At 40.6% G+C, this 25,211-nt stretch overlaps 5 protein-coding genes across 7 annotated transcripts; 4 read left to right on the forward strand and 1 right to left on the reverse strand.

Annotated features, from left to right (window-relative positions):
- The first annotated feature begins 335 nt into the window (after positions 1-335).
- Positions 336-3,681, forward strand: ssr4 (signal sequence receptor, delta). The gene is made up of 6 exons (XM_077726308.1): positions 336-541; positions 926-1,044; positions 2,010-2,084; positions 2,921-3,010; positions 3,083-3,148; positions 3,339-3,681. Exons 1-6 carry the CDS (start codon positions 490-492, stop codon positions 3,441-3,443), a joined length of 507 nt encoding a protein of 168 aa, XP_077582434.1. The 5' UTR covers positions 336-489; the 3' UTR covers positions 3,444-3,681.
- A 794-nt stretch (positions 3,682-4,475) lies between these two features.
- On the reverse strand, positions 4,476-9,924 carry setdb2 (SET domain bifurcated histone lysine methyltransferase 2). Its single transcript, XM_077726196.1, has 10 exons — positions 9,556-9,924; positions 9,344-9,457; positions 9,179-9,274; positions 8,342-8,454; positions 7,905-8,279; positions 6,509-6,825; positions 5,547-5,716; positions 5,002-5,357; positions 4,793-4,881; positions 4,476-4,720 (listed from the first exon to the last, which is right to left on the reverse strand). The coding sequence occupies exons 1-10, from the start codon at positions 9,590-9,592 to the stop codon at positions 4,573-4,575; spliced, it is 1,815 nt and encodes a 604-aa protein (XP_077582322.1). The 5' UTR covers positions 9,593-9,924; the 3' UTR covers positions 4,476-4,572.
- A 207-nt stretch (positions 9,925-10,131) lies between these two features.
- LOC144203060 (uncharacterized) lies at positions 10,132-14,995 on the forward strand. The gene is made up of 9 exons (XM_077726295.1): positions 10,132-10,366; positions 11,270-11,456; positions 11,539-11,661; positions 11,753-11,985; positions 12,417-12,551; positions 14,050-14,237; positions 14,360-14,439; positions 14,521-14,604; positions 14,695-14,995. The coding sequence occupies exons 2-9, from the start codon at positions 11,270-11,272 to the stop codon at positions 14,841-14,843; spliced, it is 1,179 nt and encodes a 392-aa protein (XP_077582421.1). The 5' UTR covers positions 10,132-10,366; the 3' UTR covers positions 14,844-14,995.
- Positions 14,996-15,161: 166 nt separating this feature from the next.
- On the forward strand, positions 15,162-19,928 carry f7l (coagulation factor VII, like). Its single transcript, XM_077726281.1, has 8 exons — positions 15,162-15,276; positions 17,985-18,148; positions 18,225-18,249; positions 18,311-18,424; positions 18,506-18,646; positions 18,714-18,802; positions 18,879-18,999; positions 19,091-19,928. The coding sequence occupies exons 1-8, from the start codon at positions 15,189-15,191 to the stop codon at positions 19,636-19,638; spliced, it is 1,290 nt and encodes a 429-aa protein (XP_077582407.1). The 5' UTR covers positions 15,162-15,188; the 3' UTR covers positions 19,639-19,928.
- An 870-nt stretch (positions 19,929-20,798) lies between these two features.
- Positions 20,799-24,741, forward strand: LOC144203037 (coagulation factor VII-like). 3 transcript variants are annotated; one of them, XM_077726235.1, is made up of 8 exons: positions 20,799-20,905; positions 21,024-21,187; positions 21,267-21,291; positions 21,385-21,498; positions 21,568-21,714; positions 22,777-22,895; positions 22,993-23,113; positions 23,455-24,741. In XM_077726235.1, exons 1-8 carry the CDS (start codon positions 20,830-20,832, stop codon positions 24,042-24,044), a joined length of 1,356 nt encoding a protein of 451 aa, XP_077582361.1. In that variant the 5' UTR covers positions 20,799-20,829; the 3' UTR covers positions 24,045-24,741. The 3 variants fall into 3 exon arrangements, with proteins under 3 accessions (XP_077582361.1, XP_077582371.1, XP_077582380.1); XM_077726245.1 differs by having other exon boundaries at positions 21,391-21,498; XM_077726254.1 differs by having other exon boundaries at positions 20,821-20,905; positions 21,039-21,187.
- The last annotated feature ends 470 nt before the right edge of the window (positions 24,742-25,211 follow it).

Here is a 25,211-nt window from a genome sequence, read left to right on the forward strand (position 1 = left end):
TGTTCCATATACGTATTCGAATTAAATTAATTGAAATGAATTCCCAGTAAATACCAAAAAAAATCATAGTAAGTTTTGTATTAGACAAGATAACGCTAAAAACTGAGTTTTTATTGTTTTTTTCCAGCATGGCCACACTTCAAAAACTCTCAATTTGCCCTTACGTTACCAAATATATACATGTGACAGGGTGAAGTAGTGACGGCCGGAACAAAAGGTAACATACACAATATAGAAAAATGACACAAAACAGACTTGAACGGTTACGTAAAAGCAAACTATAAATGTTTTAATAATTATGAAAATGGATTTACTTCCAGATCATGGCACATGCGCATTGACGTGACGGTCGTGCTTTGCTGATGTGGACTAATCGACTTCCTTTCCTCTTCCCTGACCCGCAGTCACAGAACAGGCTACGTTGCAAATTAATTGAACTTCACCAAAGCTTGATTTCTGCTCACAAAACGTAAAACTTAAAAAGCTACGATGTTCCAGATAGCTGCTGCCTTCCTCGCCATGTTGGCAGTCGTCTGCTCGGGTAAGATAGACGGCAAGGAGTGACACGGCTTCCCCTTATGCACTGGAGATATTTTGCTAATGAATTACTACTGGGAATCTGTTATACTACCATGTGATTATTCCATGTAATATAACTTCGAAGCTGCTAAACGGTTTTTTTTTTGCACAAACTACTTCTACGCGTACTGAAAAATGACGTGCTAGTGAGATGTGAGTAAAAAAAAGGGTGTTTTCAACATGATTTTCCCACTTGCTAACTACCACAGCACATAGTCTGTGACTTGGGCTGGCAGAGAGTTAAACTCTTGATCATTTTTTAATAAATGTACACCAACCTGAAAGGTTTAACATGAAGGTTGAAACGCTTGAACTGCTTCTTGAGTGTATCGTATGTTTGCTGCAGGAGAGACCTGCACGAATCCAGTCATCAACCCATCAACATACACCACCTCGGATGCTGTCATCTCCGCAGAGTCGGTGTTCATTGTTGAGCTCAGCCTGGTGTGTGCCAATGGAGCGCAGGTAAGATCAGCGCAACAGAAAAGACTTCACAAAGAAACATGGGGCCATTGTTAATCATTAAGTTTTTCCCCCTTCATACCACTACTGACCATCGTAATTAGAGGTGTTCAAAAAATCATAATTTTCCAGCATTTACCTTAGACACCAATCAATTTTGTATTATTGTGAAACATTGAATCTATACCTCTATATATGAATGCCACTAGGTACAAAGGTTTCATGATACAACATTTTTTATATGCGAATGAGTTACTCGAGATACAAAGATCCAAGTTACAAAATCCCCCAAAAAGTAAATGCATATCCTTATTTTATTTTGAATTCCCCTTCTTAAATGATTAAAAGCTACAAATATTTTCACACACGGGGCACACATACAAGTCTCAAATGTACTACAAAGTGGACGGCTTTCTGCTCTGGTAGAATGGGCTCTTGCCGTCCGCCAGCTGGCGGACAAACACGCGTATTACATCTATAACGGCCGCGGAGGGAGATATTTTTATTATAGCTTTTTCAAAATATATTTTTAGATTTTACAAAATATTTTTTGAACTAAAAACGGAAAAAATGGATTAAAAAATTACAATTATTGATTTAAAAGGGGGAAAATCAGGAAATGTAATATACATCTATAATCTTCATTTTAATTTGATTCTAAAACAGAAAATCAGCACTCTTTCTCTCGGGCCGCATAAAATGATGCAGTGGGCCAAATTTGGCCCCCGGGCCACCACTTTGACACCTGTGTTTTAGATAATTACATTGGCGATCATTATGACGGGGTCACAAAAGTATGAAAATAAGTGTACTTATTTGCACATATGACCATGAAAGACAACATCAGCTATATTTTTAGTGATTGATGGACGTCCCAAAAGGCCTTAAATCAGCCAACCGATTGAATGGTGCACATTTATTTGCCACATGATGTTAAATTATTGCTTACATTTGCTGCCCTTTTGTAGAGTGTTACCCTGTATGCCGACGTCAATGGAAGACAGTTTCCTGTGACCAGAGGCCAGGATGTTGGCAAGTACCAGGTATCGGTTATATTTCTTCAAAGATCCAATACACTATTATAAATAGCGGATAATCAATGCATGAAAGTGAGGTGCTTGGTCGCCCAAGTAGCAGAGGTTGCAGATTGTGTGCTATTGGGTCAACTTCTATGACTTTTTTTCTGTAAAAGGGGCCCTGGTTGTGGGATCTACTTCCATTAAACATAAGCAACACCAAATAATGACAGTATTTATTATTGTCCATGTGGTGATTGTGCAAACTAGCAAAAAACGATGTTAGGCGTTCCTAGACTGCTGTTAAAGTGCGAGCACGACCCGAGTCTCGCTCCTGTGATGCGTTTTATATGTACAGTAATCCCTCGAATATCGCGGTTAATGTAGACCAGACATGGCCGCGATAGTCGAAAAATGGCGAAGTAGGGTCACCCCATTGTAACTTTTTTCTTCATTTTTGAGTTCTAGTAACGAGAGGCTACCCCTTTCGAGTTTCAGCGTGGATTTTTCTAAACTTAAAAAAAATAATAATAGTGGTAAAAATCACAAAGTAGTGAATTTGCAATAAGTGAAGACACGAAAATTGAGGGATTCCTATATGTACATGCACATGGATGCTATGGCTATGGTGGAATTACATTTTAATATTCAATATAGATTTTTTTTTAGCTTATTTGACAACAAAAAAAAATCCCGGGCCCGTGTTAGACACCAAATTCCCATTAGGATAAACTACAATTTCAGAGGGTTAAATTGCTGACTGAGCAAATTACTTACCTAATCAAATACTGAATAACATAAAAGAATAACTATATAAAAGCATAATGAATTTTTTTCATGTCTTTGTTTTTACTTGATTGTAGGTGTCCTGGAGTCTTCCTCACAAAGAGGCCAGTTCCGGAACTTATCAAGTCAAGTTCTTTGACGAGGAATCCTACAGTGCGCTGCGCAAGGTCAGCGTTAGACCCAAAAAACTTTTTGTTTTGTTTTGTTCTTTGTTTAATAGAAAAATGTGTGTTCTGTAGGCTCAACGAAACAACGAAGATGTGAACACCATCCAGCCTCTATTCCTGGTCAACGTGGATCACAGGGTTAGTCTTAGCCCACTTCTTACCTTCTAGACCAGCAGTGAGAAAACTGCAAATTGAGATCTGAATTATGATTTCCTAATAGATACATTCAGATCAGACCTAAAATAACCTTCAGATGTTATCAGATTGTTCTTTTGTGCCATTGAAAAAGCAAAAAAGTGTACTGATGTTGTACCGTTGTGCCTTTCAGGGTGTGTGGAGTGGCCCGTGGGTTTCCACTGAGGTGGTCGCAGCGCTAATGGGAATCCTCCTGTACTACATGGCCTTCACCGCCAAGAGCACCATTCAAGCGTAAAAATCTACAGTCAGACGAAACTGAATAGTGGTGGTGCAGAAACACCTGTTTGCTGCTCTGTTCTGTGACAGTCGCCTGTTTGTAGATTTTTTTGTTGTTGTTCCTGTTCTATCCAGACTGTGTCTGTATTTGCTCTCAGATGGACTTTGCATCAGTTATTTTTCTTACACTCAGCCCACTGAGCTAGATGGCTTGGTAAGCTGTCACATCAATTAAATAAATGGGTGCTTTTGGCCTATCTTTTTTTTGTTTTCATACTCTGAAAAAAAAATGAAAAAATGAAAATCAGACATAGGCATTGTCGTCATCATTGACTTGACAAAAAGCCTAGTAGTCATCATACCCTCAGCAGCGTATGACGAAATTGTATAGTGCTTCTCCACAAGTTCGTCTTCCCAGGCCAGACACATTTATGACATTTATTTATGACATATTCATACTTGTTAGCTCTCCGCCTTGAGCGCCATTTTCCGGCGACTACAAGTTGCCTCACCGATGCCAACAAGAATAAGATGGATCACTTACCTCTCAGTCTTTATACTTACCCTCCCTCAGTCATCCTGTGGAAGGTAGATCTGCACCAAACGACCTTCCTGTTTCTTCAATTCGACTTGACTTAATTTCATAGTAGGGATATGTGTAGTCGTCACGTCACGTGTTGCTGCAGGTTCAGAGACCTGATGGCAGTTGGGAAGAAGCTGTCCTTGAGCCTGTTTGTCCATGCTTTGTAGGACCTGTAGCGTCTGCCAGATGGAAGCAACTGGAACAGGCCGTGTCCAGGGTGGTATGGGTCTCCAACAATGGACCCGGCTCTTCTGAGGTATCGGGGGTTGGCAATGTCTTCTAGCGATGGCAGAGAGCAGCCGACGATCTCTGAATCAGGGCTTTTCAAACTATTCCGCAGTGGGTGCAAGTTTTTGTTCCAACTTAGTAAAAATGTATCCTCTTCATCAGTTGGAATGAAAACCTGCAGCCACCCATGCCACAAATATTGCACGGTTGATGCGATATTTGCAGCAAAGAATAAACCAGTTTGTTTTTTGACTGGATTTTATTAAGAAAACAAATTTAAAAATGTCTAAAAAAATAGAATAGTCAATTGATCACTATGGTCTCCTAAAATCTAAGTTCACGTTTCACAAAGGTTTTCCTCCAGGAATTGACCTAGGCAGCCATCAGTGCCACAGACGCAGGGCACTTCATGTTGTTCAGCCAGTGTTACCGTGCTTGTGTCCGATGAATAATTCCATGTCAGTTCAGTGCCTGCCTTCACCACACTATTATACAAACACAAACATTATTAGGGCCCATCAAAGTACATACTATAAGTCACTTGTGTCCTTTCTTACCTGTTGGTGAAAAAGGCAACGAGAGGGAAATTGGGGTGGTGTGAGTCGGTGAAGACATTCTGAATGAAGAGGTTTGGCTGACAGCTATGCTGTAGGAAACAAAAATGTGGTCATTAATATCACAAGAATTTCTCAGTTGATAATAAGTAAAAAGGGAAATGTTCTAAGACATATATGTAAATATTTGTTTCACCGTGTCTTCTACCTACATTGATGAAGCGGCTAACGTTTCCTTCCTTTCTGGCATCCAGCAAATACACGTCATCAGGGTTTTTGCTCGTTTTCAATCTCATTCCATGGTCGTCAGTGTCGTTTTCCTTGCCTGAAGATTGCACCACCTCGTCTTTCTGACGTGCGTTTATGTCAGGCGGTCGCTGGATTACTGGAACATGCAGTGGTGGCGAAGTGGGAGAATCAGTGTTTTCCAGCAAGTTACTCCCCTCCACCACCGGGGGTGCTAGCCATTCTGTCACCACCTCCACCTCATCATCTGACGGCAGTTCTACCCTGCTCGTTTTTGGTGCTGGAGGCTCAATTGGTCGCTGGGCCTTCTGGAGGATCACACCTGAGCATGTGAACAGACCAATGAGTAAGAATTACATTTTGTTAATATAGGCGACATAGTTTTAAATTAAAAGATATTTAAATGGTGGTCTCTTGATATTCTTTCAATGCAAAAAGTTGCCACGGCTCAAAAGAGCTTCTGAAACACTGATCTAGCTGATAAATTGGGGTCAAGTGTTGTTTGTGTCACCTGCATATATGCACACGAATGTTCCAGCGTCCAAGTCATCACAGCAACGCACACCCCAACCACAATGCTCGGTCCAGAACACTTGCAGGCGGACTCGGATTCCTCGTTGGACGAGTCGATTCTGGCAACGGGCACGATCGCAGCTGCACCACGGCCCGCACTCATATAGCCTGTTGTTATATACAGTATACAATTAACTTTTTTGTTTTGTTTATCCATAACAGAGATAATACAAAGAAGAAATTGAAATGTGCTGTCTGTCAATCACGTTAAATTATGTGGCAGATAAAAGAAAGTTCATGAACTTATTTTTTGATATAGTACTATCTAGATTGTTTCCTGATTGAGCTTTTTCTCTTGAATATTTCATTGAGAGTTAAAAAAAAATCTCAAATGTCAATGAAAACATAACAAGAGAGTAGTTAAAGATTTTTTTACAACTCCAATTGCTGGGGTATTGAGCTAATATTATTATTTTCAGAGGATGCGAGTAAAAAAGGTTATTTTTGTATGTATAATGAGTATGTACTATGTGTAATTTTTATTTTTAAATTAAGGGATACAAGCAACTTTATTTGAATACACTACAAAGACATAAATTTAATAGATGAACATTATTTGCAAACTATTGAATTGGGGTTGTATTTTTTTTCTTATTTGTAGGTAATCAATAAAGAAATCAATTATTTATCATTTACTCACAACCTTCCTCTCTCAATGCATGTTCAATATGCATCAATATGCTTAAAGCTAAAAAAAAAAGGTAAAAATAAAATAAAAATTATTTGCCGTCATCCAGTGACAACAATGGGAAATAAACATTTACGGGAGGGTACTGTAGGTAATTTATACCCAAATTTTTGCTCTTGACAGCAGGACTGTAAAACTGGCATTAACTTCATGTCAAATAGTGTTTCAGAATTACGGTGTGGTTTATGCAACAAAACTGTCTTTGAACTTACCCAGACGCCAAGGGACGGGTGAGTCTGTGATATTCGTAATGCTTCCCAACTCCCGTCTTGGCCACGCAGGAGCAGTGTTGTGCATCCGAACACCCATCTGTGCACTCACAACAAGTGTGAAACACAGGTCCACGGGTCAAGAAACAGCCATGTGGCCAACGGTCTTTCCGATAGCTGAATTCAGCTGGCTGGGAATCATCGGGGCCCGGACACAGTTCCACTGGTACCGGTTCCAAGCCTCGGCTTAGGTCAAGACGGCTGCCCCGTGCTTCCCCTCCAGCCAACTGCACCGCCTTGTTGAAGGAGAAAAAGTCCAACTAGAAGAAACACAAGGCATCTCCAATCAACCAGAGATATCATCAAGTATGGGTCACTCTTCAATCATCACATCAATTAGTCTTCCCTCGATTATCGCGACTTCACTTATCGCAAATTCACTTTTTTTTGCTATTAATTTTTTCTTTTTGAAATAAAAATGTGAAATTCCCTGCTGCAACTCCCAAGCGGAAGCCACTCTCGTCTTCCGCTTGCGATTAGGATTCAGCACTGAAGATTTTTTTTCATAAAACTGTGGAAATCCACGCTGAAACGCGTCTTTCGCTTGCTACTAAGATTTAGCACTGAAGAAAAAATAAATAAAAAAGGTAGTTATAATCAAGGTGACCCTATTTCGATTTTTTGATTATCGCGGCCATGTCTGGTCTACATTAACCGTGATATTTGAGGGATTACTGTATTCATTTTCAGAGACTGGCTGTTTTATTTAAGCAGTATGAGTGCATGACACGGTGCTTAAAAACACTTAAAAAAAGACACCATGTCTCAGTATTCCCAGTGTCAAAATATTTAGTCTGATGAATAACAAAAAGATGTCACCATGACAACATACAAGTTGTTCCTCTTGAAAATTGACATTTTTGCAGGCATAATTCGGGCAATTCTTGTTGAAATAACCTTACTGTCACAAAATATAATTCTAGATTTCATACTTCAAATCTATCTTCTCAGTTTAAGAAATCATTTTCCTTTGTAGATTTAAGTTTTTATTTATTTTGATGACTACTAATGTTGACTAATTATTTATGTATTTATTACTTATTTATGTATTATTTATTTGTTTGTTTGTTGTTGTTTATGCTTTTCATGATGGAGTTTGAAATCTCATTATAGTTGTATAATGACAATAAAACCATTCAATTCAATTCAACTGTTATTTTCTGTCATAATTTGCTCAAGACTGGAAAGCAGGCTTCCATTGAAAAGTTGGATAGATTTCACCAACTTTCAAACCAAAATTTAAAGCGGACATCTTTGCAAGATCGTGACCACCGACTGAACCGTGTCGCACATATTGAACACTTGTGAAAATGGGCAAAGAATAGAAAAATCAGCAAACCTGCAACACATTGAAGCTTTCAGTAGCCAACAGGAAGCTCATCACATCGTCATAATTACGGAGTCTGTGGCCACAGGGAGCTTTGTAAATGACGTCCCGGTGGTTTTCCTCTTCATCCTCTTCCTCCTCGTCGTCTTCATCCTCGTCCTCATCCTCGTCTTCATCCTCGTCCTCATCATCATCCTCGTCTTCATCCTCATCCTCATCATTCTCGCCATCCTTCTGCTGTGGTTCACCAGCCCAAACCCTGCGAGGTGCTCTCGCTGATGTGGCCATCATCCTTTGGAAACCGCACAGCAGCGGAATCTTTAATGGATTCTGGGTCCGATACGAATTGCTGTACCGACGCATGTCAAGTAAAGTAGGCAAGCACATCTAAGGGGGAGAAAAGCCATTTCAGAACAGGTGGTGAATTTTGGCAGTCAGGCCGAGCTAACCTTGCAGCACTCGTGTGACTTGAATGGCGAGCCAATGGGCAGCAGGGGAGGCACATCTTCACCCACTGATGAAGGATGTGTGGGTGCACAGTTGTGGTGTATACATTGACCATCTGGACAGGTAAAGTCAGGAGTTTAGTCAACATCGTCAACATTTTTTAATCTTGCCAAAATGTAGTGAAGAAGCCTTAGTGTATGTAACATTGACACTTGAAAGAAAGTCACATGTCACATTTTATTGCAAATCATAACTATTGGAAAGGTATTTGTTACTTTGTTAGCATATGTGGTGAATTAGAAGACTCAAAAGCATGTTTTTCCATTGTAATATCATATTGTTTGGTGGTTTGTTATTAGGCGGGTGGGAACGGGTTTAACTTGTATTTAGTAGTTCATTTCTATGGAAAAACTTGATTTGTGATACGAGCTCGGTCCTGGAACGCATGAAGCTCATATCTCAAGGTATTACTGTATGATTATCTCATCTCATTTTCTGAACCGCTTTATCCTCATTAGGGTGGCGCTAGAACATATCGAGCGAGGCGGGGGACACCCTGAATCGGTGGCCAGACGATCGCAGGACACACAGAGACAAACAACCCCTTCACACTCACACCTATACCTAGCGGCAATTTAGTCCAATCAGCCTACCATGCATGTTTTTGGAATGTGTGAGGAAACCAGAGTACCCAGAGGAAACCCACACAGAGAACATGCAACTCCACACAGGTGGGTGTGACCTGGATTTGAACCCAGGGGCCTTGAGCTGTGAGGTCGATGCACTAACCACTCACTACACCAATCTTCTGTATGATCATCGGTGTCAAATATAGTTACCGGCACCAATGACCATCTGAACCACTGGAGTGTTGCTCACAGGAGACTCAGGCTTCCACTCCAGGCATTCGTATAGCATCAAAGCTTGAACCCGTTCTAATGGAACATAAGTAAACGTCAGACAGTAAAGCAAACTGGCACAGAAAAAGAGAAGATGGAATGAACCTTTGTCAGTTGCAGTGTTCGCCATCAGGACTTCTCGAAGTTGATCCAAACGACTGAACATAATATTAAAAACATGATCAACATCTTCCTCGGCCCAGAAAGCTTTGGCCCGATCTGTAAAACACAGTCAACAGACAATTTAGTCACAGCAAAGTTTTTATTTTATTTTTTAAATAAATATGAAATTTTGCAGTTTTAAATTTTTACTCCACCTGTAATATCAGCACCACAATCGAAGGAATCTTCCATTTGAATCCAATGAATTGAAAGAAGGATGTTACTGTTTATTAGCTAAAACTCAAAAAGAGTGAACATCTAAGCTAAACTAGCAGACGAATCTATTCTATAGGACACATGAGCTATTAAGTAAACAGGATCCATTTCAAATAAAGGCGAGCGTCTACCAATACTTAGACGCGGTTAGTCTTGTATCATTGGAATAGTTTTCAAGGTAAATGCATGTTTTGGTTTCAATGTTAGGCGCCCACGTTTAATAATGTAAAAGCCTTCCGTATATATCTTTCATGAACGCACCGGCGGCAGTGGTCTGCAAACTGTTGTCCAGAATTTGGTAAGGCAGACATGAAAATAAGCTTTTGTAGTCAAAAAATGTAATGAAAATACATAAGGAAATATTATTTGCAACTAATATATAGTAATATATGTATATAATGCATGGTTTTAAGTCAAAATTGTATTTTCCAAAACATATTTTTGCCTGCAAGCAAAAATCAGGACATATATTTGTTACTATTTTGATCTCTATCGGCTTCCATTGGGTCCTGAATTGCATAAATTATTTACGTTTTTGTCCTAGGAATGTATATGTAAGCAACTTTTGCCGTTTATTGTAGAATCTTGGTAAATAGTTGTCATTTTTGTTATTAAAAACAAGGGAAAAGAGTTGCACAGTCATATTATGAATAACGCATTTTTTTTACAAACACCGCCTACTTTTATAACATTTATAACATCTAGTTACGCAAGTCGGACGTAGTGGAATGAAAAGAGCATTGAACAGAGGTCAGTAACTTTTAACAATACATTGAATTCTGCATATAAAGAAACGAGAATATATTATTAGTGAATATTATTTGAATGTATATACGGCGACGTATAGCAAATCTTAAATAAAATGTTTACAGTAAGATTAAAATCAACAGTAAGAATAACAAGAATACAATTTCTTTATAAATTGGGAATACTCTAACTTTCTTAATGTACAATCTACAATTTAAAACCCACCAAATAAACATAATATATTATGTGTGTATGTGTGTGTGTGTGTGTATGTGTGTGTGTGTGTATGTGTGTAAGTAGGTATGTGTGTATGTGTATATATGTGTATGTGTATATATGTGTATGTGTATATATGTGTATATATGTGTATATATGTGTATATGTGTGTATATGTATGTGTATATATGTGTGTGTATATATGTGTATATGTATGTGTATATATGTGTGTGTATATATGTGTGTGTATATATGTTTATGTGTATATATGTTTATGTGTATATATATGTATATATATATATATGTGTATATATATGTATATATATGTATATATATATATATATATATATATATATATATATATATATATATATATATATATATATATATATATGTGTATATATATGTATATATATATATATATATGTGTATATATATGTATATATATGTATATATATATATATGTGTATATATATGTATATATATATATATATATATATATATATATATATATATATATATATATATATATATATATATATATATATATATATATATATATATATATATATATATATATGTGTGTGTGTATATATATATATATATATATTTGTTTTTTTAATAAGTAAAATTGGATGAACAATGGCAGCAATGAACAATGTGTGAAAATATTGTGGTGTATTGTGGTAGATGACTGCAGTGTGGCGTCCCGTGAGTGAGGCTTTATGGGGAATGTGTGCCGCCGATGCCATGTCCATGCCTGTCCATTGGTACTACAACATCCATGATATCAAGAAGGACTTTGGAGGATGGATATCTGGCTTTAATCCACCCAAGATCAAGCACCCCAGCAGCATCCTCACACTGTCCAACACTGGTGAGTATTGGTCTTCTTTTCACATGGAGTTTATTGCAAGGTTTCTTTGGAAAGCGTGATTAATGTTGATCATGTGGTGAAGCTGGTAGTGGTCGAACATCGTGGTCATCTGCTTCCAAAAAAGCGGAGGTGGTGGGGAACATCATCCTTCATGACAAACTGAGCTTTTGGAAATCTTCCAGTGGGTCTACTCATTATCACCAAGGTAAACCATGGCATCAAACTATCCTCCTAGGTAGGCATAGGGAAACTTAAGATTTTCCCATTTATGTATATAATAATGTTTATGTTTACAGGTCTAAAGGCAGGAAACAACACCTTGAATGTCCTTTGTGCCATGCGAGCAGCTCACACATTGGCAAGTGGAGGTTTTGCCGATGTTTCGCATCCGGATGCTCGGGCTGCCGTTCTTGTGGACTACGTTCACTTCCTGACTACACCCGGCACGCACGCCGATACCTACGCAGAGTCGTCGCATCGATCATTTTTCGCAGACTGGCAAGATAGCAGGCCAGAATCTGATCAGGAGGTACAAAAACTTGTCTCGTGTTAATTTTGGAGCTAAACAAATCATTTCCATTACTGTTGCATTTATTTAATTTTGTGGGGTTTACCAATGTAATGTTTTTTGCTGTCTTTTGGGGGGCATAACTAAGTAAACATTAATATGTTTTTCTTGCGCTCATCCTCACAAGAGTGGTAGGGGTGCTTAAGCCTATCTCATCCAACAGTAGGAAGGGGATATCCTGAATTGGTTGCCAATGTGGGATGAATGCGCTGACAATTGGAAGTTTATGACACCATACTATGTGCTATATATGCAGTCAGTCCAATAAGTATTTTAACACAGTGCTATATTGCAAGTTCTCCCACGTAGAAAACATGGTGTCTGAAATTTTTATTGTAGGTGCATATCAGATTCATGGTAAATACAAATGACTTATTTTTTTTCTCCCATAGCTTCTAAAATTTGCAGAAGAGCGCTCAAAGAAAAAACTAAAGTCAGTCCCGGACAGCCAGTTAGATGCCATTGGGTGTCTCACCGCGACCCTCCCATTCATTTTGCTGTCAGCTTCAAACAATGAGGAGCAAGCTGTGAGTACCACACTCAACGAGAAGAAATGAAATCGGTGTCACTGTCAAACGTTTCAGCCCGGTTTAAAAAAAAACTTCGATGAGACCACTACTAAATCTTTGTTATATTACCTTACCATAGAATTAGGATTTTAGACTTCTCTACCACTTGGTTTATTCATTTTCTGAACTACTTATCCTCATGGATTACGGGGGTGCTAGAGTGGGGCAGGAAGTGGGGTGCGCTCTGAACACGTTGCCAGCCATTCGCAACTAGAATAGAACAGAGTAGAATTGATTAGTCCTTAATCATTTCTCTCATCTCATTTTCTGAACCGCTTTATCCTCATTAGGGTTGCGGGGGGTGCTGGAGCCAATCCCAGCTGTCTCTGGGCCAAAAGCGGGGGACACCCTGAATCGGTGGCCAGCCGATCACAGGGCACAAGGTGACAAAGGACAACGTTGCACATCCATACCCATAACGGGGGGCAATTTAGAATCTCCTATAAGCCTACAATGCATGTTTTTGTAATGTGGGAGGAAACCGGAGTACCCGGAGGAAAACCGATGCAGGCCCGGGGAAAACATGCAAACTCCACACAGGTGAGGCGTGACCTGGATTTGAATCTAGGACCCCAGATTGTGAGGCCGACGCGCTAACCACTCATACCACCGGGCCGCCCCCATTGGGTGAAATTCACTTGTCACCACTGCATCGATAAAATCTAGACAAAATATAGCAGTACAAATAAATAACCATAACAAATAAAAACTATGAATAGGACTAATTAAGTGCAGGAACAATCGTGCAATTTGTTTTCAGAATGGGCAGAGAAGCTTCACGAGTCCAGTTTATGTAAACATCAGACAGTAACGGGCAAGGGGAGAAAAAAAATCCACACAGGTAGGTTGTAAGGGATTGAACCCTTGATCTCAGAACTGTGAGCCGGACATGATAACGGTCCAGGAGTGAGAAAACTACTCCACAAAAGGCCACAGTGGGTTTGGGTTTTCATTCCAACCCATAGAGAGGGCACCTTTTCACCAATCTGGTTCCCTATAAATCCAATCAGTGGATTACAGTCAGGTGCTAATTGTTTTTTTGTAGAAATCTCATAGATTAAACTGTCTGTGCTGGATCAGTTGGAACAAATCCCGCACCCACAGCGGCCTTTGAAGACCAGTTTGCCAACCCCTGTAACACCATATCCAACCCCAATGGTTAAAACTGACAAAGAAAAATGTGTTCTCTAGAACTCTCATTGGTCTAACAAAACCTTATCTGGGAACATTTCAGGCTATGAACATTCGGAGGCCAAAACGTACAAAAAGTCATCAAAAGTCTGGTCAATTTGTCAAGCATTTGCACCATTCTCTTGGAGTTTTTATCCGATTGACTTTAGTAAATTTGGTATCCGATTGACTGAGAATTTGGCATTTGCTCTGTCAAAATGTTGTACCTAATTGTGAAACTACACCAATTTTTATTGTCATGGATTTTTCACCACCGGGTCTCCAGGTGTCCGCAGCAGTTGACTTTGTGAAGCTCCTTCACCCCCACCCCAGTGTGCCGGAGTACGTATCCATTTACAGCAAGGCACTTTATGCCGTGCTGGGGGGCGCCAGCGTCCAACAACAAGCTGAGATCGCCCTCAGGACGCTCGGTGTATGGGATACTTGCAAGAAGTTCAGTCAGCGAGCTTCTAGGTGCGAAATCAGTTCCATGTGACATGTGGTTTTCCTCTCACAGCTCCACTTCCTGCTTCCAGAAAATGTTCCCTTTGACGCTTTGAAATACGTCTGAAATGTTTAATGATCATGTGTATCAGATTTCCAACGGCATCTGAAGAAGGACTGCGGGTCCATCAGAGTGCTGTCAGTAGCCTCGGCCTGGCCTGCTACACCGAAGGTGGTAACACACCACTCCTAATCATTGTTGTTTGTTTTTTCATTGTTCAATTTGGGAATCTTGTTGTCTTGTCATTGAAAGGAGCTCTTTCCAGCATGTTTTACCTTGCTCACCAGTTTCACGATGACCCCGCAGCAGGAATCCTTGCCAATACCAACTGTGGAGGTTTGACTTTTTTCAAGTCATTTTAGATTGATATTTCTAAAAATTGATTGGATTTGGGCTTTAGTGATTTTTATTCCTGGTCATTTTCAGGAGAGAACTGCAACCGTGGTGCTGCACTAGGTGCTTTGCTTGGGGCTGCTGGATCACATACAAAGTTCACCATTCCACAGGACTGGAAAGACCAGTTGAGGGATGCTCATGACTATATTCCAGACATTGTCAAGTATCTGCAGCACTGATAAACTACAGTAAAACTAATGGTAAAGAAACCAAGCAATAACATTTTGTCTTAATGATTGCATGACTTGTGGTGTCACTTTTAAGTTGTTTGCCAGCTTTGCAAAAAAATCTATTGTAATAGAGTGAAATAAAAATGGTATTAAAGGAGAAATTGTTCTTATTTGTCGACAATCATGTGGGCTGAATATTTGATTCGGCGAACTAAACACATTGTAGAAATCTTGTTGGGTCCGAAGGTCAAAGAGGCAAAATCAACCAGGCTGATCCGTATTTGGCCAGTTTACACATGAAAGGGAGCACGTGATTTAAGTCCATTTTTGACCTTTGTTCATATCAGAACAAAGATGGCGACAACAAGCAGGCACATAAAGCAGCTCTTCTTCCTAGGGGTTCTTTTAGGGTGTATCCCAGAATGCACTGGGCTTCCTGAAGGTCAGTTCTCCGCCTTCTCAAACTGTATAACTATCTTTACCTCTTTCTCCTCTTCTGCTTTGGAAACATGGCTGAATCTTTTTTTTACTGAGCTGTCAGATCATAACGAATTTCAATGTAGAGTTGGCTGTCACGTAGCAGCTGGTACAGGCTGAGTGACAGTTGATCAGTAGTCACAAGATGAAGGCCACTTCTCAACTTGAATCGGTAATAGAGATGAGGATCTCTGATGACATTAATCAGTTGCAAATTTTATGATTTTGGACTTGCTTGTCTAGAAATGTTTGGAATACTCAACTTGACTTAACTTGCTATCCATAAAATTAAACCTGACTTGGACTTGAAACATCAAATTTCACCAATCTGAAAATTATTACACAGCTTTAACGGTGTTAAGAAGTGCTACAGCAACTGACTTTAAAATGGTAGGAGCACATATTCTGGACACACATTTATCCCCCAATAAATTACAGAAAAGGCTTAATAATGAAAGTAGGTCCTTATTAGGCTTCCTTTATCAACTGTCTTGGCCCCTTCCACCAAAAAAATAATGGTATACGTATTGGTTTAAAAAAATCAAATCAATTTTCGACCTATAAAATTTAATTCAAACTTATGGTGTAGAGCAGGGGTGTCCAAACTTTTTGCAAAGAGGGCCAGATTTGGTAAGGTGAAAATGTGTGCGGGCCGACTTTTAGCCTGACATTCTTTGAACCATTAACATTAAATGCAAATTAACTTTTTGGGATTTTTTTTAATTACAAATGGCATACTTTTACTTTTACATTTTTTTTTACATTTAGGTTTTTACCGAAATCACAAACCACAAAAAATTAAGAAAACTATCAAGGATATCTAAGTTCATGTGAAACATCACATATTATTCACTATTATATGCTCACTGTAGGAACAGTGCTGAAAACAAAACAATGATCACTGCATATTCAAACTGTGATTTTGACCATCACAAAAAAAATAATGAACTGAGATTTAAGAATTTATTCAACTCAGAGGACTTAACAAATATCTTGCCTGCACTAATGTGAAGGGTGATACTGGGATCTTGACTGCAGTATGTAGTCCAGGTCTTCATCGCACGCTAACAAGAAAAAGTCAAACTCAGTTCCTTTTGCCTCTAACTGTCTCTTAATATCTAATGAAACGTCTTCAATTCTCCGTGCCACAGTATTACGAGCCAGGCAAATATTGGCAAACTCTTGCTTCTTCGCGGGACAAATTTTCTCAACCATTTTCATTACACAGTCTTTAATAAATTCACCGTCACTGAAAGGTTTGCAGTGCTTTGCAATTAGCGTTGCCACTTCGTAGCTTGCCTTTGTGGCATTTTCATTTGACTCACGGGCTCTTGTGAAAAAGCTTTGCTGTGCCGTTAAAACAGCTTCCAGTTGCTTCACTTTTTCACCGCGTTCGTTCCCAGTTAGCTTGTCGTAGCTAGCATGTTTCGTCTGGTAGTGCCTCTTAATGTTGAATTCCTTGAAAACAGCCACAGTCTCTTGGCAAATTAGGCAGACACAGTTGTTTCGTATTTCAGTGAAAAAATACTCAAATTTCCACTTCTCCTGGATGCGGCGGCCCTCCCGGTCAACATTCCTTTTTTTGTTTACATGTTAGAAATGGGCTGGGCTGAAACAATGACGCAAGGGTCATTTATTTTATACTGTGGTCAACAGTGCTGGCGGGCCGTGTATTATTGATTTCATGATAGAGGCCGTGGGCCGGTCAAAATTTGTCCTCGGGCCTTATTTGGCCCGCGGGCCGGACTTTGGACATGCCTGGTGTAGAGGTTCACTCGGGCTACACTGCGGGCAGGCACGGGCTCAATTCCCAATGGTGCCGGTATGATTGGGAGTGCGGATAGTTGTTTGTCTCTGTGTGCCCTACAACCTACTGGTGACCAGTCTAGGCTGTAATCTGCCTTTTGCCCGAAGACAGCTGGGTCAGGCTCCAGCAACCCCCGCAACCCTTTTGAGGATGGGCGGTATGGAAGATGATTGAAAATTTAATTCATCTTCCGTAGTGCTTATCCTTACAAGGGTAATGGGGTTCTAGAGCAGGTTGGGGACACCCTGAGTTGGTTGCCAGCCAATCGCAGGGCACAATGAAAGGGACAACTAGTCTCGTACACAATCACACTTCTACCGGGTGGGAATCGAACCCATACTGGCTGCACCGAAGTCAGGCGGAAGAGCCACTGCACCGTTGGGGGGCCTGTAAAATCATAGTGCAGTTGTAGTTTTATTTTTTTTTTGTCACCTTTTCGTAGCACATTCAAAGTTGATTTCATAACTGTACCGCGAACGTCAAGTGCATAGGTCTCCTATGGGTGCTGGTTTTTGTTCCAACCGATCCCACAAAAACAGTTTAACCAATGAAGTTTCTGAAAAAGGAAGCACCTGACTGCAATCCAATGATTGAATTTCGAGAATACCAGATTGGTGGAAAGGTTTCCTCTTACAGGTGGAACAAAAACCCGCAACCCACTGTGGCCATTTCTGGAATAGCTTGGGACCACTGCTCAAGTGCCTTGACTGACTTTTGCCAAAGTAACCTTGTTGACAATAACTCATGAATTACACCTAACACTCATTCAGGATAGCAATAGTTGAACAAGGTTCCTGAAATGTATTCCAATTGTTTGTGGCTCACTCCCACTACGTAATCTGCGTTGTAAAATGTTATTGGAACAGGCATGTTTCTGGGGAAACCCGAAGCTAGCATTTTCCTGCATCGAACCCGTCGAGCTAACTACTTTTGGGAGGAGTTAAAACAAGGCAACTTGGAGCGGGAATGCCTTGAAGAGAAATGTTCATACGAAGAGGCTAAGGAGATCTTTGCTCTGCCCCAACAGCTGGTCAGAGAAACGCAATCAGTTACTGGTTTTGGTCAAGTGGTGATTTGTCCACTAATATGTCAAACTTGTTTTGCAGGAGGTCTTCTGGAGATCCTACACAGGTACCTTTGTAAAAAGATTACAAAGTTGCTTTGACAAGCTTTCTGACGTGCATGTTTTTAGCTGTGGATCACTGCCTGTCATCTCCCTGTAAGAATGGTGGGACTTGCACTCGCAAGGTCAACACTTTTGTCTGCCAATGTCCACCTAGATTCCATGGATCACTCTGTGACAAAGGCAAGGCCGGGTGGTAGTGGCTGAATTTCATATAGACTGACATTTGTAGAAGTATGATAGGATATGTCTGTTTTCTTCTAGTGCGCCTGAACTCCAATGGATGCCGCTACAGGAACGGAGGATGTGAACATTTCTGCAAAGAACTTCCTGACCGGACAAACATTTGTTTCTGTGCTACGGGGTACAGTCTGGATCCAAATAACAGTACCTGTAGTCCACAAGGTTAGCCTCCTCTTATGGTCATTATAGATTGGTTTTCTGTTTGATCACACCATTTGGTCTATCCTAGACGCTGTCCCCTGTGGACAACCAATGATCCGCTTTTCCCCAAGAGTTGTCAACGGAGAGATCTGTCCCAAAGGACATTGTCCCTGGCAGGTGAGGTCAATCTTTCTGGAACTCCAGACAAATGAATAGATTATGATCAAATTAACAACTTCATGTGTTTATGAAGGCTCTTCTGACTGAGAACCACCAGCAAGCTTGCGGCGCCATCGTTCTATCCGATCAGTGGATACTGACTGCAGCTCACTGCGTCTGGAGAAAACCAAACACCGTCTTACATGTCACTGTGGGTAAGGTGATCATGAGAGGCCACAAAGTCACAACACCTAACCCACAAACTCACTTGCTATTGTCTGGGCTTTTTCTTCGGGTTCTCTAAAGGTGAACATGACCTGAAGACGGATGAGAAGACGGAGCGAAAGCACAGAGTCTCTAAAGTCCTGATCCATCATAGTTACAACCACTCCAGCTATGACAGCGATCTGGCCATGCTGAAGCTTCACCGTCCCATCAAATTGGGACTCTATGTGGTTCCCATTTGTCTCCCGGCTAGAAACAGCTCTTTCAGCCGTACGCTGGCATCCATCCGGTACAGCACTGTGTCAGGTTGGGGTCGACTTTCGCTTCGGGGTTCCACGGCCAGATTGCTGCAGCGCGTGTCGCTACCACGGGTCCCTCTGCAAGAGTGTCGTCTGCATACCAAGCTCAACATCACGAGAAACATGCTCTGTGCCGGTCTGCAAAAGGGCGGCCAGGATGCGTGCAAGGGAGACAGCGGAGGCCCACTGGTGACACGCTACAAAAAAACGTGGTTTTTGAGCGGTGTGGTGAGCTGGGGGAACGGCTGCGCTGAAAACAACATGTACGGCATTTATACCAAGGTCGTCAACTTCCTGGACTGGATCCATGATCAAATGTCCAGACGATGAAAGCAAGCTGAGAACAAGATCTGCCGACCGACAGCTTGATAGTTGATTTATACTGTGTTTGGAGATCAGGGCCAGTTAGGCTTTTTCTGATGGACAAAACACTTTCTTTAAAATTCTCTCACTTCTGAGCTGTCTATTGTCCTAATTTAGGAGTGTTGAAGGTGAGCTGCAATGCTGTATGAAATGGAGTATGTAGCCTTTTAAGGGGCTCATTAGTTACCATTTCAACCCATCGTGTACGTATGCTGAGGGGCATTCCCTAACATTTGAAATTAAAAGGCAGCATGATATATTGTGTGTGTGTGCCTGTGTTTTATAAAGGAAAACATCTAAAAACACTGGTCAGGTAAAAAAAAAATTTAGGAACAAGTACTGTAGTAATACTAGCAACCAGACAATGATGTTAAGCGTATTGCAAAACTGGTTTACAAAATGGCTTACCTTCTTATGGGGCACTCGTTTAACTCATTGGCTGCCATTGATAACATAAGGCGCCAAACCCATTTTGACTGGGAGTTGCTGGCAGTGAATGACCCATGACACCTCACCCAGTTAAAATGTATAACATTGTCAATGGCAATGAAAAATAAGCATTCAGTGAGTGTCTTACAAGGGAAAATAAATTGGACGTCTATCGGTGTCAATTATAGTTAAATACAATGAAATTAAAAACAAAACAAAAAAACAGCACTCCGCCCGCCTCTTCTACTCTTTGCCTTATACAAAAATGCTCTTATTAGCCTGCCTATATTCCTTATCCATTCTTGAAGGAATGTCACGTGTGTGTATAGTATTAGATTTCAATGTTTACACAGAAGCAAAAACAAAACAAAAACTGATGAATACTAGCACATTTTCTCTCCTAAACAGCGTATTTATTTATTATTCCTTATTATTTATTGATTTTTTTTGTTATTTGTGCACTTGGTGGTTAATCTTTAAATCACAATATACTTGTTTAATGACAATGAAAGCATTGAATTCAATTCATTAAAAAGGAGGGATCAGAAAACAACTAGCTGAAATAGTCTGTTTTTAGGAGAGATTTACGTATGCACTGCATGTGACCTTTGTGATCAGTTCCCCAGAGAGCTACCTCCTGGAGGTGGAGACTTCTCATCAGGCCCATCAGCATTTGACCAGCTTTGGGGTTACTGGACTTCAGCCTCATACAAAGCAAGGAGTGTTTCCATGGCGTCAACAGTATGTTTGGGTGTCTTCATAAGCCTGCTCTTCATCTTCATCAGATCGACATCATTTGCATCAGGTCAGAGGAGAAATGTGGGAACTTTTACGGAGATCATGCCCTATTTTGTTGTGCTGAAATAACCCCAGACGAGAGATCAAATTTGACTTTTCAAAGCTTTGGTGTGCCTGCTCCTCAGTCTTCTTGCATCCAGATGAGGCGCGCAATGTCCTGGTGCGTATCAGAAGATTCAATTCAGGCTGGCTGGAGGAACTGCAGAAGGGCGATCTGAAGAGGGAATGCCTGGAGGAGAAGTGCTCATACGAAGAAGCACGCGAGGTGTTTGAGCATCAAGAAGCCACGGTTGGCATGTCCGGCTTTTTTTTTTTAAACCAAATTTTGCTCCGCCAGCAAAGTGTTAACTCGCCTTGTTTTTCCTCAGGACGAGTTCTGGAGGACATACAGCAGTAAGCTGAACAAATACTTAACAAGCCCATTTGAAGGCAAAGTGGTTTGTTTTGATTTATTAAGCAGTGTCTTCACCAAGTGATATGCCGAAGTTCCAGACAGCTGTGAGTCCAGTCCCTGCATGAATGGAGGAACCTGTTTAGTATTTACGGAGTCTTACAGCTGCCTCTGTACACCTCATTTTAGTGGTCTCAACTGTGAGCATGGTAAGATGTGAGATCGTGTTCAAAAGTGCATTTTCTCATGACTTTATCTCTTCCCGTTGCTTTCTGTAGATGACCGTGTTGGCCCAGTGACGTGCGATATAGAGAATGGTGGTTGTGAGCACTTCTGTGATCAAAAAGACAGAAGAGGAGGTCTCAATTGTTCTTGCGCAGCTGGATACATATTGAATTCTGATGGCCAGAATTGTATGGCAAGAGGTAAGTACTTAAGACCTTTTCAAATCATAATTTTGCATTCATACTAAGGGCGGCCCGGTGGAGCGATTGGTTAGCGCGCCGGCCTCACAGCTCTGGGTTCGAATCCAGGTCCTGTCCATCTGTGTGGAGTTTGCATGTTCTCCCCGGGCTTGCGTGGGTTTGCTCCGGGTACTCCAGTTTCCTCCCACATTAAAAAAAAAAACATCCACGGTAGACTGGTTGGACAGTCTAAATGCGTATGGGTGTGAGTGTGCATGGTTTTCCGTCTTTTGTGTCCTGCAATCGGCTGGCCACCGATTGTAACAGATATTTCAACACCCTTATTATTATTATTACGTTTGTGTGACACTGGTCCCATGTGAAAAGGGGACGAACACCAGAATGAGCACCATGTGCATTGAGTTAAACTCAAAGAATCCATAACAAGAATTTCTGGAATAGAAAGTGAACCTATCTTCAAGTTGCAGCCACCAAATTTGGCAAGAAAACATCATTTGACTACACTCGACTCTTAGCCATGGGGGTATTCACATCAAAAGACTTGCAGATCATTAGAATGTAGAAATACAGTTATAAGCCGCACTAAAATATAAGACGCACTGGAATGTAAGCCGCACTGGACTACAAACTGCATTCAATTCTGATTAAATATGTCATTACTGTATGTTGTCATTAAAATAATTGGCTGACGTTGGCGGCAATAGTATAGTATCATATTAAACCTTTTAAACACATTATAAAAACATAACACATTTTTGTTTGCAATACTAAAATATTGATGGACTGTAATGGATTAGTGGCATTTCATTACAATTGCAAACTAATATTTGAGATGCAAGTATGTTGAGTTACTAGCAATTGAATTCAGCTCTAATCTCAAGTTGTACATTGTATCTTCCTTTGGATGCACACTTAATGTATTTAAACAATGAAAGTAGAGATATTTATGAATGATTTTATGGTGGCCAAATAACATGTTGAACACTTGAGAACACTTGGACGTTTTTCCACATCTAATGTTATTGTGAAATGTCCTGCAAACTAGAATATTCCTTGTTACAGAATCTATAGCTTGTGGCATGACCCCAGTCCTTCTGGATCCAAACAATACCAAACACTTTGACCCTCGCGCTCGCATTGTGGGTGGGAATGAGTGCCCCAAAGGTGAATGCCCCTGGCAGGTATGTTGCATTGAGAAACACTTGAACGTCAAAGTCCACACTGCAACAAGAGCTTGCTCTTCTTTCGGGTCTGGTGAACTAAAAATGTTTCTTGTAGGTGCTGTTGCTTTATAAAGGCAAAGGATTTTGTGGAGGAATAATCATTGAGTCCATGTGGGTCCTCACAGCAGCTCATTGCTTGGAGGAAACTGATGTACAGTTTCTAGATGTAGTTGCAGGTAATACGATAATGTACATACTGTAGTTCAACTTTATAGTTATACTTTATACGAAGTATACTTTGTCAGGACATGTGTGGATATTCAATAGCAGAATTTTTTGTTACATGTCTCTAAATGAGTTCTTGAGTGCGATTAGTGCGAATATAAAAATGGTAGTGTCCTACATAAGACATAAAGTGTCCCTGAATAACTTAAAATATAACTTGTTGTCGAGAATGTCTTTAAGAAAGAGTTAACATAGTCACAACAACCCTGTTCTTCGTCACTTTCCACCTCAGATGATATTTTATCCTGTGATGTTGATAATTTTCTGCCCTTTATGGTGTTTTATTTCTCAGGGGAACACAACACCGCGGTAGAAGAGGGAACAGAACAGGTCATCCACGTTGCCCAAATCCTAATGCACGAGAACTATGAAAAGGAGACGGCTGACAATGATATTGCTCTGCTGAGACTGGCCTCGCCTGTGGTTTACACTTTATACGCCGTGCCGGTATGCCTACCCACTAAAACTTTGGCTGATCGCGATCTTTGGGCCATTCATTTGCATACGGTAAGTGGTTGGGGACGGCGAGTGGAAAACGGTCCTACTTCCCATCTCCTGCGTCGCCTCAGGGTGCCTCGCATACGTACACAACAGTGCATTGAGGAAAGTGGTGTGAAAATCACTGATAATATGTTTTGTGCTGGATACCTTACTGGCCGTGAGGACTCCTGTAAAGGAGACAGCGGCGGCCCCCTTGTGACGCAATATAAAAAGACCACATTCCTGTTGGGCATCGTGAGCTGGGGGAAGGGCTGCGCCCGGCCAGGCCACTATGGAATTTATACACGAGTTTCCAAGTACCTGCAGTGGATACATGACCATACAGCAATTCTGCAACTCACAAACGACACACAATTTTCATTGCATAATCTGACAACCTGAGTGCTCATTCATCTTGAGTTCTCAACTTTTTTCCGTTTATAAAGCACAAACGCATTCTTCCCATTTGTTGGATTCATTTTCTTCTAGATTATTGTTAAGCCTCACCTATTTGCAGTTCTTTATTCACAAATTCACGTTTTATTAGTGGTTGACCGTTTCATTGGTGATTAGTTTGCAACCAATCCGGGGAATTCTCCATCTATTGCCCAAGGTTGGTTGGGATAAGTTCCAGCACGACCCTTGTGAGGATAACCAGTATCGAAGATGAATGAATGAATGAACTTTTAACACTGTTCCCCCCGTGAAATCTATTCTGGGTAATTTAACGAAAAATTCACTAATTCGCCTTTTCTGAAATGTTTTACGGTACTCAAACATGGCAGCAAAATTGGTTTTCCTTTGGTCTGATGGAATGTATAAAACATTAGATAATTGGCATTGGTGAGTTTAATTTGCAGTGTTTAGCTAATCAATGTTCATGTTAATGTCCATTAATGTAAGGAAACTTGGACATCAGTTTTCAAGGATATCTACAAAATTACTGCGTACATTTTTTTAGCTACAATAAGCTATAGAAGGAGAAGTCAGGAGATATTTGAGCTGGCTAAAAAGCTTTTTCAATAGCAACAGATGCATATTTGAAACAAATGTCACACATTTTGGAAAAGGGGCAAGCTGTACTCACACAGAACACCACCTACACAACATGACCAAATTTATCAGCTATTTAAAACACACACAACTATAACGATGGCAAATCAATATGTTGAGGTAATATTCTTGAAATGCATCATCACGAATCAGCAAAGGCATTATAATCTTCAAGTCTCATCTCATTTTCTGAACTGCTTTATGCTCACAGAGCTCCCGGGGGTGCTGGAGCCTATCCCAGCTGACTTCGGGCCAGCGGCGAGAGACAGCCTTAATTGATGGCCAGCCAATCGCAGGGCACAAGGAGACAAACAACCATTTACGCTCACACTGAAATCTTGGGGCAATTTAAAATGTCCAACCACCCAACTATGGATGTTTTTGGAATGTGGGAGGAAACCCAAGTACCTGGAGAAAGCCCATATAAGCCTGGGAAGATTATGCTAACTCATACCTAAAGGCAATTTAGAGTGTCCAATCAGCTTACCATGCATGTTTTTGGAATGTGGGAGGAAA

This window comes from Stigmatopora nigra, chromosome 1 (assembly GCF_051989575.1).
Source record: "Stigmatopora nigra isolate UIUO_SnigA chromosome 1, RoL_Snig_1.1, whole genome shotgun sequence".
Taxonomy (NCBI): Eukaryota; Metazoa; Chordata; class Actinopteri; order Syngnathiformes; family Syngnathidae; genus Stigmatopora; species Stigmatopora nigra.